The sequence below is a fragment of the Pseudopodoces humilis genome, chromosome 9, assembly GCF_049639895.1.
Source record: "Pseudopodoces humilis isolate 2021_Gansu_Grassland_sample_001 chromosome 9, ASM4963989v1, whole genome shotgun sequence".
In the NCBI taxonomy this organism is placed as follows: domain Eukaryota; kingdom Metazoa; phylum Chordata; class Aves; order Passeriformes; family Paridae; genus Pseudopodoces; species Pseudopodoces humilis.
This window is the reverse complement of record NC_142208.1, coordinates 16,598,412-16,612,092: the sequence shown is the minus strand read 5'-3', so window position 1 is coordinate 16,612,092 and position 13,681 is coordinate 16,598,412. Positions and strand designations below refer to the sequence as shown.

Genomic DNA, 13,681 nt, shown 5'->3' with positions numbered 1-13,681 from the left:
TTCATTAATAAAATATTGAAAACAATTATCATAATAGTGATGCTTTTATTAAATTTCTTATGCTTGGATTACAATGGATCCTGGAGTGCAGAACTATACAGTATATTATACATTATAAATACATTTATTTCTGAAAAATACATGAACATATTTAATATAATGCTATAATAAAGAAGAGTGCTAGTTTTAGTTAAAAAAATACAAAAAAAACCCAAACACAAAACATTCAACAAGCTTATACCATGAATAGAGAGGGTTGTAGAAAATACCTGTTCATGATGCTATGTCTTAAAACACTTTAAATTCAGTTTGCACTGATTCACATTATGTATAGTCTGTAAAAAAGCTGGAGGGATAATGGAGGATGTAAGTGAATGCAGGATTTTTGCCCCCTGTATTTATGGAGATATATGGAATATTCACAGAATAATCAAGTCATAAATCTTTCTAGCTTTGGATGAAGCTAGCAAGATATAGAGTGAATAAGCAAGTCCTGCACCAGCAGCTACAACTGAAAAATTAAACACAGCACCTACTTTAGGGTGCTAACCTTCAGTCAGCACAGCCTTTTTTTCACTTTTTTATGGGGGTTTGGGTTGTGGGGTTTGGTGATTGTGCTTGTGGGGTTTTTTTTGAGATGCTAAGTAACAACAGTAGCAATCCTTCTGCATACTTGAACCCTGCCCTCACTCATCCCTGCAAACTCTACTGGCCTGGGAATGGCCTGGCTGAGATGCTCTGAATCCAGAAAAGATCCTGCTCTGGTTTGGAGGACTCCAATGGCTCCAGCTGATGTGGATGAGCAAGGGAAAAGCATCTGTTATTGAAAGACTAAGCTTGCTGAAACTTATCATTCCTGCCAGCTTGTCAAATCTTGGTTCTCAGGCAAGTTGGGATTAGGGAGGGATTTTTAAACAGCAATTACTTGACATGTAATTATATTATAATTTATGGGGTAGAACAATCCTTTATCATGAAGCAATGCTAGTTCACTTAAATCTTTACTCCATGTGTATTAATTATTTTGCCAGTACCAATAGGAGCTAGTGTGCAGAGACCTCTGCAATCACGGGACTTTCAGAAGCATGCACTGCCTGTTCCCTGAGTCAGGAAGCAGTGGACATGTGGCAATAAGGCAGCCACTACACACAGTCATAGTGTTACGCAGTTGTTAGTGTATCCCAAAAGAGCACCTGTTTATAAAGGATGTCTTTGAATTACTTTCCCTTGCAGCCTCGCTCTCCTCAACTCTTCCCAATAGAGAGAGCAAGGTGGAGCTGTAAAGTACTGCCCCACCTACAGCCTCAGGCCCCCACCTGCACAGACAGAGCACTTCAATGGAACTTAAAAGCAGGAATTCAAGCCTGGTGTCCTGTCCCCCATCAAAACAAGAAAAGAAAAAAAAAAAGGAAAAAAAAATTAGAAAAATAAAAAGATTGTTTACAATGAGAATCTACAATGCCAACTTCTGTGCAGGGTAGCACCAGAGTCCAGGGGCCTCTGCAGAAGGAGCAGGCCCACAGGATGGGACGCTAATAGTGGATTCAGGAATGACCCTAGTTTTACATACTTTGTTTTCCTGTTGGATTTCAGTGAAATGGCACACCTGGCCATAGGCTGGTCTGAAGGGAAGAACTGTGCTGGGGACAGAGACTGCAACTCAGGTTCCCCAGAGGGAGGAGGCTGTCCTTTCAAGAGCCACATCTGCCCTGGGCAATGAGTCTCTGGCACTCCTCTAGATGATGCTATGTGCCATGAAGCTAATATTTATTTCAGTTGGAGAAGTCTCCAGAAAGTAATGGTAGTTTCAAGGCTTCAGTGTTTCAGGTAATTCTGTTCCCAGCCCAGAGAAGAGGAAGAATTTCCAAATGTTACAAGTCCCTGTTGCTTGTGTTGCCAAGATGCTAACAGCAATTTTCATCTGTGGCTTGACTTTTTAAAGTACACTTCAGATTTAGGAGCGAAGCCATACATAGCTGAGCATGTATCTGCCCACAAACCCTTCTCAACATCCCCCTTCCCTCTTTCCCTTCCAACACTCAATTCAGAATTGCTCTGTTGACAATTGTAGAATGTAGATTGCGCAGAGTAACCCTGGGATTCTTGATTTTGTATCCTTTGGTATTCTTGCCTTGACTTTCTGAAACAGAAACAGGCAGTGAATATGAGATTAGATAGAGCTTCTCTGTATTTAGCCTGTGGGCTGAGTTGGGAAGATGAAGCTGAGGCTGATTTTCTTTTAGTCTTTATTATGTACAGATTGTCTCTTTCCCAAGACACCTCATTGGCTTATTATTTGGAAGTCTTTTGACTGACTGCAGATTAATTAATTTAGTGTCTTTTATGTTTTGTAAAAAGGCTGTGTAATGTAGCCTGTATGACTACATTTGCCTTTAAATTGTGGGTTAATAAAAAAAAAATGCAACCAACCAAAAGCTGAGGAGGAGCTATTAAAATGAAGATATATGGGCTAGTCCTCAGTAGGCATCAATCTACATCATTTGAACTTCAAAAATTGGACCTGTTTCTGTCTTTGCAAGCTGGAATGTGTCTGGATGAAGGAACAGGACTGCCTCGTTTTTGTGCAGAGAAGTGGTGAAAAACCCCAACCCACGAAGAAACACATGCTGGTTTACTTACTTCAGCTTGCTCCATTTGACTCAGATTATCAGAAAGGCCATACGTTTTCGTTCTTTGTATTTTGTCCCAGAACAATCATGGAGTTCCTCTCAGTTTTCCTCAGCTCTGAAGACATAATATCTGGCCTTAACAAATGGAAAAATACAACTGAAGTTGACAGTGTCCAGAATGCATGGCTGTGTTCTTAATATGCTGTGCATATGCATCTAAGCTATACTCAATACAGCTTCCCCCTCTCCAGTCTGAAATTCCATAACAGATGCTATCCAAATATTTGTGGCAACATCCAAAAAGAGAGCCACAAGATGCAGCACTTGGCAGGGAGCCACATTGTAATGGATGGACACAAACATCCTTTTGTTCAGAGCAGCCAGTATTTTCTGCCTAGCTGGGAGACAGGGGATAGACTTGTGGCTGAATGTCACAGGGAAGTTAAAATTTCTGGCCTAAAATAGTAAGTAAGAAATGAAGTGCTTTGAAGAGCAACACTAAGCTAGCTGCTATGGACTGTCTCCAGCTTAATTTTTTGTTAGTTATTTCTTACATATGTTTGAAACAAGTATAATGCATTCTGTTTAGTTGAAATGACTTAATCAGCTCAGGCCTCCAGAGCTTATGAGAGACAAACCTTCCTTGAAACACTTCCTAGACACATCTTTAAAAGAGGTTCTGTTTAAGAAAAAAAAACTGTTGTTTGGTTTTTGGTGTTTGGTTTTTTTGAATCAATATTTGAAAGTTCTTTACAAAAAATAAATAGCTAATAGCTATTTACTTCAAATCTTCAGTTTGAAAAATCTACTCAAAGTCCTCACTAATGTGATGTAGACTATTTTATGAACTACTATTTGGTTTTTTTCTAAGTTTTGTGCATTTTTATGTTCTGTTCTGCACTTAGTTCTTTTGCAATGGACTGGTCAATCTTCTGTCTTAATGTTCTTTAATTCTTAGATGGTTTCTCAACCTTGAGCACAGGGTTGAGAACACCTTAGTATTAATCTTCTATGTGAAGAACATAATTTGGATCCGAGTCTGAGGTTCTTGGGCCCCTTTCAACCTTTACTGCACAGTATTGAAGATGGGGTTTTGTAATGTTAGAACTGCACTGTCCTTGCTAGCTTACTTCACACTAACCACAAAGTAGGCATCATAAGGCAGCAAGCTTTTGGTGGCTTCAAACTGAAATGATCATCTTTACCATGAAAAATACTGTATATGAGGTTAACTCATGCCCATGCATCTGCATTAAACTTACAGCTCCCATAGATACCCAGATGGGTATATCTGCACTGCAATGTCAGGGGATTGCCCAAAGCTTCCTACATTAGATCCTGCCCTGGAAAGTGGAGGACCATGTGCTGCTTAAGTTCACAACACCATAATGAAGTCAGCCATCCGTCTGTTCTGGTTCTTTGCACAGAATAGATGGTGCTTTGCAGGAGCAAACGTATTAGCAGGAAAAAGAAAATGAAATGAAAACCTGAGCCTGCTTAGAACAATGTATGACAAACCACTGAGTCTTGTGCCAGTATGTTTACCTTGGCAGGCCTCCCCTCTCCCCTGCTAGAAGAACCAAGTTGTCTCTGCTATGAGAATTCTTTTGTAGATGTTAAAAAAAAATAAATAAAAAAAGACAGAAAAGAAAAACAAAATAACCACCCTGGAGCAGATCATTCATCATACACAGAGCAGGAGCATGAAAGGGGATTTGCTTTGACCTAGTTACAAAAACAAAAACAAAGAGACTTTCTCTAATTGTCCAAATTACTCAAGTGGGACTGGGTGTCAAAAGCAACAGATCTCTGACTCCTTCAGAACTGTATGTTAATACAGGGCACCAGGCTCCAGCCTGTTCCAGTGCAAGACCTGGAGCCCAAGAAAGCTCGGGTAAGCAAAAGCCAGCCAACTCCATATGTGTGCATGTACAAACAGGACCAGGAGCCAGGACAAACATGTTTCATAAATTATAACAAAGACAGTGGCTTTAAATGCTAAGAGTGTCAGGGCTTCAAGGTTTGCTTTGCCAAAAACTGCAGATGCATGAGACTTTATTGCTTTATCATTCTGGTACTGCCACAGGAAGGGTCTGTCTTTCTGTCCAGCAGCATTTGCTGGTCTGTCATTGATCCACTAAGCCTAACTTTTTACTTCATAGGAGCCTGAGGGCAACTGCATATCCAAACTGCCACATAAACAAGGTGCCAAACCTTTCCACACACCAGTGAAAAGAACAGAAATATGGCTGTTTCTGGGTTCAGGGTAAAAAGAGCAAGACCAAATTCAGTTTGGGCTGGGGAGTAAGAACTAAATGAAGGAGAAAAGGAAATGGAAGGAGATAAGGGGCATGAGTAGAGGCAAGGGTTTTATGTAGATATATGGGAGAAGAAAATTAGTGGAAGAAAAGGCCATTCATCAGCCACTGAAAACAGCCTGCAACAATCAGTGAACAAGAGCTCTGAAGATGCCTGGATACAGACAGGCAAAAAAACTGTGTATTTGGCATCCCACTGTACAGCATTTCCATGATAGCAGTAGTTGTCCATTCTAGGAGACTAATTTCTAGGGAGCTAGAATTTCTGCTAGTAGCTATTGGGCTGACTCTTCATTGGAAATACATCAATTAAGGCAGCTCAGGACCTAGCCTTCAATTCTAATGCAAGGAGTGCTGGTGCTATCCTCTGTGCTGCAGAGATGAGGCAAGCAGAAGATTACAGAGACAGAACTTTTCTGAAACCCAAATAAAAGTGCTGGTTCTATTCAGGTTTAGAGGGAAGGTTCACAGGAGTTTGTATTTTTTTCCCCAGCTGGTTCACCATCTATTTTAGATGGAACTGTTTGATCTCCCTCTGCTTTGTGTTTCTTTCAGTTTCCCAAACAATAGGAGGAAGCTGTCCTGTTACGTGTGCTTTGGGCCCCAACCAACCTTTTCCCAGCTGGAAAAGTCACTCCATGTATTACAGAGGGTTTTTTTTCCAGCTGTAATTATAAGATTCCCAGTTCCCATATGCATTTTGTAAGGTAGGTACAGGCTGTCTTAAGGGGAACAATAGAACATTCCTGAGTGCTTAAATAACTGCTGTTTCCCCACCATCACCCCCTCTAAAACGGGAGGAGGGCTTAAGCACATTTAAGCTGTTCCGCTGAAGGTTACTGAGACCTCAGCTGAAAAAACATACAGGGAGGTGCACAGCTCCACGTAATGCTCCTGCTTTGGTGACTAAGATACCCAGGCTCTTCCTGTTACCTGATTACATACACAAACACTCCAAATTCACCAGACTAGCTGGGAGGACTTGGCAAGTGCACAGGGAATATCTGTGCAAGGGGTAGCTGGCAGAAGTGTCAGATGGACACACGCAACACAGTTTAGCTCAGAGACCAGGCTACAACCAGCTTGGTAGACAAACTTGCCCAAGGGAGAAGCATGAATCACTTAATAGAAATAGAAAGACCTCATATTTGACCCAAATATTAATCTACAGCAACGAAGAGGTCCCACCCACGAGCACACATTCAGCAAACTTCATCTCTTCTTCCTCTGACAAAAACCATCCAGCTGATCCTGACTGTCCCATCCCAGCACACATCAAGTACAATATGGTCTGTCCCACTGGATGAAAGGTGGAAAAGCAGACTGCAATGCTTAAGAGGGAGCAGAAAGACAAATAATTGGGCTATAGAATGGTTCTGACTAGTTGTCATCATCCTCTTGCCCTACTGGGGAGAAGTACCTTATTTTAGAGACCCTAATGTTTCCATGATTCTCACACGGGTAACATCCAGCTGGGATCCTAGAGCATCTGGGTACTAAGGAAGCAAATGCTGCTGCTAGCCAGGACCAGCATATGCAATGGAAATAAGGTAAGGAGTGGTCTTCTCCAGGCAGCAACAATGAGAGGTAGACCTTCTACCACCTCCTCCCAACACTAAATGAAAATCTCCCACAGCGTTCTCTCACCTATACAACTGTGGGCAGGACCTCTTCAGAGCAGCAGAGGACAGCCCCAGCTTGCTCTGGTTTGTCAATCGTGTCTTCCTCATAAGATCTCTCATTCTCCTCCAAGCATGGCTCTCACCCTAGGGAGGAAAAAGAAACCACAACTTAAAAGGCAATTTACTGGCAGAATTCATCTGGTCAACATATGATATTTTGGGGTACTCCAGGGTGGTGGGAAGAGGGAAGTTTCTTTATTTCAGACAGATAGGGGTCAGGGCCCACAAAATAATTTTTAACGCCACAATGATGCCCAGTGGCCAGCCTGCACCTATACAGGACACAAGGAGACAGGATGGATGAACTCTGAGTAATACCATCTTTTTTGTATTTTGTCTGGTAGCATTTCTCTGCCTAGGACTCTGCTGTTCTTTCTGATTTAGGATTTCAGAGAGTGAGGGCACCTCACTGGTGAATGCTGAGTAGCTGCCTAAGGGCACGTTTTACCCTATTGTCATTCTGTGTTAAAAGAGAAGATGGGTTTGGTTTCCTACCTACTCACATGCACCAGGGGGCCTTTACAACAAAAACCAAAAAAGCAGTTTCACTCTCTTATCCTTTCTATTAGGCCAGGTGCATTGGTATCAGCCTATTTTAAGGTGGTAGCTTTTGTGGATCATGAATTAGAAGAGATCAAGCCTTTGTTTCCCTGGTCAGCAAGCCACAGCTATTGGGCCCTTACATTTGAAATGCTAATAGAGATTATCAGGAGGTCAAGGAGTCTCAGGAGGCCATCTCTAATCTTTCTTCTCTCCAGGTCGGGATCATCTGGACCCGTGAACTAAATGGAGCTATGAGTAAAAAATGTAATGTTTTGTTTGGGTTTTTTTAAATATAGTTTTAAATTTCCTAAAGTGATGACTGGAAAACCTGGGGAACAGAACAAAAATTATCATGTCCCAAAACTAGCATAATGGTGAGAAATTATTTCCATTTCAGTGAATTTCTCAAATTATTTTCACATTCCTGCCATTGTTCTGCCCTGTCCCAAGGTTCCTCCTCACTGTGCGCTGGTGCTGCTGTGCCACCAGCAGAGCCATTAGTACAGGAGTTGTGGCCACCTTGAGAACATAACCTGGCACCTGCCCAGCCACACTTATTAGCCCCAGCAATGCCGATTGCAATAGTTCTTCTTGGGAATCTGCAAAGTTTTCAGTTCCAAACTTCAGATGAGGTCATGGCTCAGCTGAGAACTGCAACACCTGATTCAGTGCTATTGGGTTAATTGCCTGTAAGCAAGACTGTTTACTCATGGAAATAGCAAACCTCTGTGTTTACTACTCTGATTAATGTGTACTGTGGAAGGGTTTAGAGGCCTTAGCAGTTAGTCCCTCGTTGTGCTGGTGTTGTCTCAGACAAGCAGCACTGCTGATACCACAGAAAGCCCAGGCCAGCTGATGCTTCTGTTGTCCATGAGAGTAAACCTCAGGGATGAGGAAACCTCTTTGGTTCATACAATGCTGTGCACCACGTGCATGTACTCTCTGAATATGTAGACACAAGTTAAATATATTCTGCAAAGGTAGTACATACCGAGGTGTTCTTGCTGATGTCCAGAGCCTGAAAACAAAAGGCAAACACATTGTTAAAGACCAAGACAGTGAGACCATCTCCTAGCATTTGCAACAGACTAGGCTCTCTTCTCAGCTCTGCCCTGGAATGTAGCCACAGCCTTGGTGAGTCCTTTATCTCTTTTTAGACTCAGTCCTTCACATGTGTGATAATCCCTTCTTTCTCCTTCCACCTCTTGCCTTCTCTTTTGTATTTAAACTGCCAGTTCATGTTTATAGTACCTCGTAGCCTGGGGATGAGTGTAACAGACAAAATTCCCACATAGTACCTGCACTGTAGGAATAAATCACGCATTTCATGTTCAGGATACAAAATCCAATACTAAGTGACAATACTAAGGTGTGATGTAATAAGAAAGGATGAGGATTCAGTTTAAAGAGCATGGACCTTGGTTCTACAGTCCTGTGAAGTCATCAGAACTTCCCACATGCTTAAAATACTCAAGAAGCTGGCTAGACACACAACAGAGCATGGAGCACCTTTCAGGCTTCAGCCTTAATTTGGGTTCTGAAGTTCATTGAAATATTTGTGACCTATTTGCAACTTAAGGGTGGAAATTTCATGAGGTCTTTCCCGTGAGAGACCTACTCCTTCCTCTTTCCTGTTTGCAAGGCTGGGAATACTCTGATTAGAGTCTCTGCTCTGGCATTTCAGCACTTCTGAACCCCACCGGAACCTGAAAGTGCTGATGCAAACACAAACAATGGGAAAGAAAGGGAGTGGAAAGCGTTCATTCTTGCTCTCTTGGACTTCAGTGACACAGATTTGCTGAAACACATTCCCTGGAACATGCTTTGAGGACTGGAGCTAATTACATTGATATGCTGCCAGTCTGGTATATGTGGCCAGCTAAGGATTGACCCACTAAAATTTTTACTAGTGTTAATGAATGCTTGGTTTAATCTCACTAGCATCAGAAGTGGAGATACTTAGGACAGAGTCCACACAGTAAGTTATTTGGAGTTGGTGAGGACTAAACTCCATGCTGCTGTCTACAGTGCTCCTCTCCCCTACACCAGTGATCCCTTTGTGCCTTTCTTGGCATAAAGACATTGTCCTTCTTCATTTAAGGTTGGGAGCAGACAACAGAGGGACACAGACCCCCCTGATCCTGGCTGGCCCAGCTCCACTCAGTAGCAGATAGGGTTGACTTGCACTCCTGGCACCTTGCTCTGACCTGCCTGAGCAGAACTTCTCTCTGCTTCTCCCACAGGTACCACTCAGGTTCCAAGTCTATCACTCACCTTTCTTACTGCAGAATCCTTTGACAGAAAAGCCTGTCCCTCAGCCACAGTCCCAACTTCTCTGAACTCATTCTCCTTGTTGTTCCTATTGTTTGATGACTTCCTGAGCCCCACCATTGGCTGGCTCTTTCCTGATTCCAGGTATCTCTCACTTCCTGCAATGAAATGCAAGGATTTATTTCTTAGCAGAAAATCCTGCTAGGATGGCCTCTGGGCAGTGCTGGCAGCAATTTATGACTTCAGATGGACCCTAAGGACTTAAAGATGGGATAAGAACCTGCAATAAGTTGTTCTGTGTTTCACCAGGTACTAGAAACAAGTTGAAATACAAGGTTTGAAATAAACCAATCAGCCTCATTTAGTGAGCTGGTTCACATCTAACAGACTTTTCATTTGGTTTTATCATCAGTAGGCTGAGCCCAGTGTTTCTCAGCCTTCTGGAAAAGTTGGTCTCTGGATCCAAGCTTTGCAGCTGGGGCTTATTTCCACTTGGTCTATAGAATAAGTCATCCTCCAGGAATGTGTTCTGTGCCTACTTGAGAGGGTAGAAGACAGGCATAAGGCTTTCCATCTTAGATCAAAGATGCCTGGGTGAGAGGAGCTCTGCTAACAGTCTCATTCAGGCATGATAAGTTTCCAAAAGACCTGTTTTATAATTCATTTGTCCTAATCTTTACAGCCACAGCTGGAAAGCAAAAAAACCCAATTCACACGCATGAAGCAGCCAGTGTTAAAATCTTAGGTATACACAGTGTGTTTTAAATTGCTTCTCTTGGATTTCAGCTAGAGTTCAGTTCTATTAAAACTTTGCCCTGTTCCCAGCTGTCTTTCCTAGGGAAAAGAAAGTGGCTGGTAAGCTTGTTTGACCAAGTGGTGGCAAATGGAAGAGCAGGTTAGAGGTATTTGAACTCACCATTGCAGCTGCTCAGCTTCTCAGTGTTTGCTCCTATTTCTGGGATGATGGAAAGATCAGAAGGGTTTCCAGTCTGAACCAAGAGGCTGTGAGGTCTGCTCCTCCCAGCAAAATTTGTTTTCATGTCTTGATATGAGTTAAGGAAGATACTGGCAGCTCCACAGGAGCAATGCTGTAGAAGATATTCCTGTACCAGACAAAAGGAAAGTATGTAGGCTCTCAGGCTGCAACAGCCCAAGGTAATAGGGGGTGCAACACTACCCTAATTGTAGTTGTAAATTACAATTAGTTGTAAATCTAATTGTAAACATTCCAGCCCAGGGACGTCCATCCTTGTCCTGGGACCCACCAGAACCCAGACAAATTACTTAATTCTCTAAAAGGCTGAACAACCTGTAGCTGGTAATACAGAGCTTTCATGGCTTCATTAACATTTAACTTAAATTGCCTGATACTCAGTATCTTTTCAGTTTGTTTCTCAGAAGGAACTGAATACAAGTTTCTAAACAGAGAGCTGCTCAGCTAAGGCATTAGTGTAAATAAACAGATCAGTTATAACAATGACTCGTATTTTAAGATGTTATTTGTTTTGGAGCATGCACAGACAACAATATCTTGTATTTTTATTGATGGGATGCCACAGTTTTCTTACATGTTACCAGCCATATTGACTGTATGTGGTACTTAAAAGTCAGTCTACTTCTGCTGGTGGGGTGAAGAAGGGGAAATTTTCTACTTTGCACAACCACATTGCAGAAGAGTTTAGTAGGGTGGGAAGGAAGGAGAGCTTTATCCAGCTGAAGCAGAAAGGGAACCAGACTGTTTACTGGAACCAGGACAGGCCAACACCAGTTTAGCACCTCTGGAGACCCACAAGCAACTGACAGTTTCAATGTCACTTCTCATCTGGATCTGTTGTCACAGCAGTGTGGCATTTTGCTTTACCTATACCTTTGGGAGATGCTTAGAAAATCTGCTGAATGATGCTGGTTTTGGCCCATGGTACTATAGATTTCCCTGTAAAGCAAAGGACATGGAGCAGCAGTGTTCCATTTGTGTCCCAGGATCAAAGCCATCATTTCAGTGGTGATGTATGTGCACCTCTCAAGAACATCATTGCGAGCATTGCTTATCTACAATCCTCATGACCAGCGCTTAATATGATGCTAATCCCACGTTTTGGGAGTTGTGTCTTCCCTAGCCATGTCTGGGACATGGAAACCTTTCCATGCTCATAGTCTGCATGGAGACTGAACATGGTTTGTAAAGGAGTCTTTGGATGCTCTCCAAATTGTGGATGGCAATCTTCCAGTTTCATGGCAAATGGGGTAGCAGTGTTCCTCTTCTATTCAGAGGGGCTATGACTGAAGAACAAAATAATGGAGAGCTGCTCAAATACAGGAGATGCAGGCACCACAGGATACCTGAGAGCAACCAGTTTTGTAGACTGCGCTGCAAGCACTGAATGTTATATCTAACGATCCAATTCTCCACTGAACAGTATGAGACAAATGCATCTGAGAAGACACTGCTGAGAGACCTTCAGAAGTACCAAAAAGATCAAAGTTTCGAATATTTAAATGCAAGCACAGTGCCTTTCATTTCAGTGGGAGCTGGGGAAGGGGCACGTATATCAGATGAGTTTGCAGCTTGGAAGAGTTACTTTGAGCAATGACTCACAGTTGTAAAGCTTCAGGAAATGTGTTAGTAATTCCCAGGCTCTATGTAGGAGGCTGCATTCCTGTGAGTGTGAGAGATGGGTACATGGAAATGACAAGCTACTCTGCTCTGCAACCTGACTCAGAACTTGGCTTTGGCTCTGAGGAGGAGTCAGTCACCTACTGCAGATCCAGTCCCAGCAGGTGGGAGAGCAGCACCAGGGGAACAATGACGCTATCAGGAGAATAAAAGACTCACCACAGCACAGCTGGGAAGAAATAGCTGAGTGTGATAAACCCTTTCTGTTCCTTTGGGGAGTGTTAAAATAAACAACAAGGCAAGGGAGGAAAAAAGATGGAAATCTCGTGTGATGACTGAAGAAGAAGTGGGGTAGAGCTTAATAAAATACACAGGGATTAAAAAATACTGATGGAAATGCTAGGAAGACCCTGACATTATTTGCAAATTTAACTCAAATTTTTCAGCTCTGTCTGATTAAAATGACAAATGGGAACACTGAAATGGTTTAATGTCAGAGATTCTTAATCTGGCAGCTCAGGAGCACAGGAAGGGGAAAAAAAAGCATGGAGCTGGGTCATAGTATTGCTGATCTCTTTCCCCTTGTGTCTGTTCTGTGAAAAATTCTGTGATTTTGACAGTTTGAAACAAGAAGGAAATGAAAGATCTTATAGTTCAAAACACAATTGCTAAGGAGCTCTGTGGATTTTGTTTTGAAAGTGTTGAGGAGAGATGTGTTCTTAGGAAGTTTACAGCTGTAAAAAGAAAGTTACTGACTTAGAGCAGGCCATTGCACGAGGTGAGGAGGGTGCTTTTTAACTCAACAGAAGCAAGCACATTTGGGAAACAAAACTGAATAAGAACAGAAACTCAAGCCCAGCCTCAGGAAACTAAACCCATTTTGGTGGGTGAGGCCTCCCTGAAGACCACAGTACCCAGCCCAGGTGGGTGTTGAATATGGAAAACTGGCATCTTCCTGCACACAGGACTTTCTGTTTGGGCCTTGAGTTTCTTATTTGTGTTACTCTAGTGCTCAATGGAAGATACTGTGGTGTCTGCTTACCTCTTTTATCTGACTCATCTTCTGCTCCTTCTGCAAGCTGCACACTTGTTTTTGGAGACGCAGGTTGTGCTCCTGAAGCTGCCCAATCTTCTCAATCAGTTGGCAGATGTGTTCTAGGTATCCCAGACCAGATCCCAGGGCTTTGCTGTTACTTTGGTTCACCTGCAACAATAATGCATCTTGGACCATGGAGTAACAGAGCAATTCTTACTAGCAGCTGAGAGCCCTGCACACTCCTTATGTGTCCTGTGATAAAGTCAGGCTTCCTCTTGCAAGGGGCTTTGGTCTTGCCACAGATTTGTGCTACAGCATTACTTGCTGAAGCTCTTTTCTGGATTGCTCAGCAATTTCTACTGTCAGAGGGATTCTTCTGACTGATCACAGGCTGATGCAGAGGAAAACCTCATGACAGCTTGTTTCTAGTTCCACCTCCCAGGCTAATATTTGTCTTTTTCTGGCCACAGAAGCCTTACAAACAAATATGGTTCTACTGTATGCTGTGAATAGCTGGGGCTAGTGTGGCTCACTTAGCCCATAATCCTCAGTGCAACTCACACTAATGTGTACTGAAGCTGGGCTTG

The 13,681-nt window shown here is 42.6% G+C and overlaps 1 protein-coding gene across 4 annotated transcripts in view; it reads right to left on the bottom strand.

The window, feature by feature from the left end:
- Nucleotides 1-25: 25 nt before the first annotated feature.
- LOC102109176 (uncharacterized) overlaps nucleotides 26-13,681 on the bottom strand; it is a 31,070-nt gene continuing 17,414 nt past the window's right edge. For all 4 annotated transcript variants that reach the window (XM_014250492.2, XM_088059833.1, XM_014250494.2 and 1 more), the window contains exons 3-9: nucleotides 13,101-13,262; nucleotides 10,361-10,547; nucleotides 9,448-9,602; nucleotides 8,165-8,191; nucleotides 6,596-6,714; nucleotides 2,641-2,765; nucleotides 26-2,140 (exon numbers count right to left, since the gene is read on the bottom strand). In XM_014250492.2, the coding sequence (XP_014105967.1) occupies nucleotides 2,669-2,765; nucleotides 6,596-6,714; nucleotides 8,165-8,191; nucleotides 9,448-9,602; nucleotides 10,361-10,547; nucleotides 13,101-13,262 (747 nt within the window). In that variant the 3' untranslated portion in view covers nucleotides 26-2,140; nucleotides 2,641-2,668. The remainder of the gene's footprint in view (nucleotides 2,141-2,640; nucleotides 2,766-6,595; nucleotides 6,715-8,164; nucleotides 8,192-9,447; nucleotides 9,603-10,360; nucleotides 10,548-13,100; nucleotides 13,263-13,681) is intronic.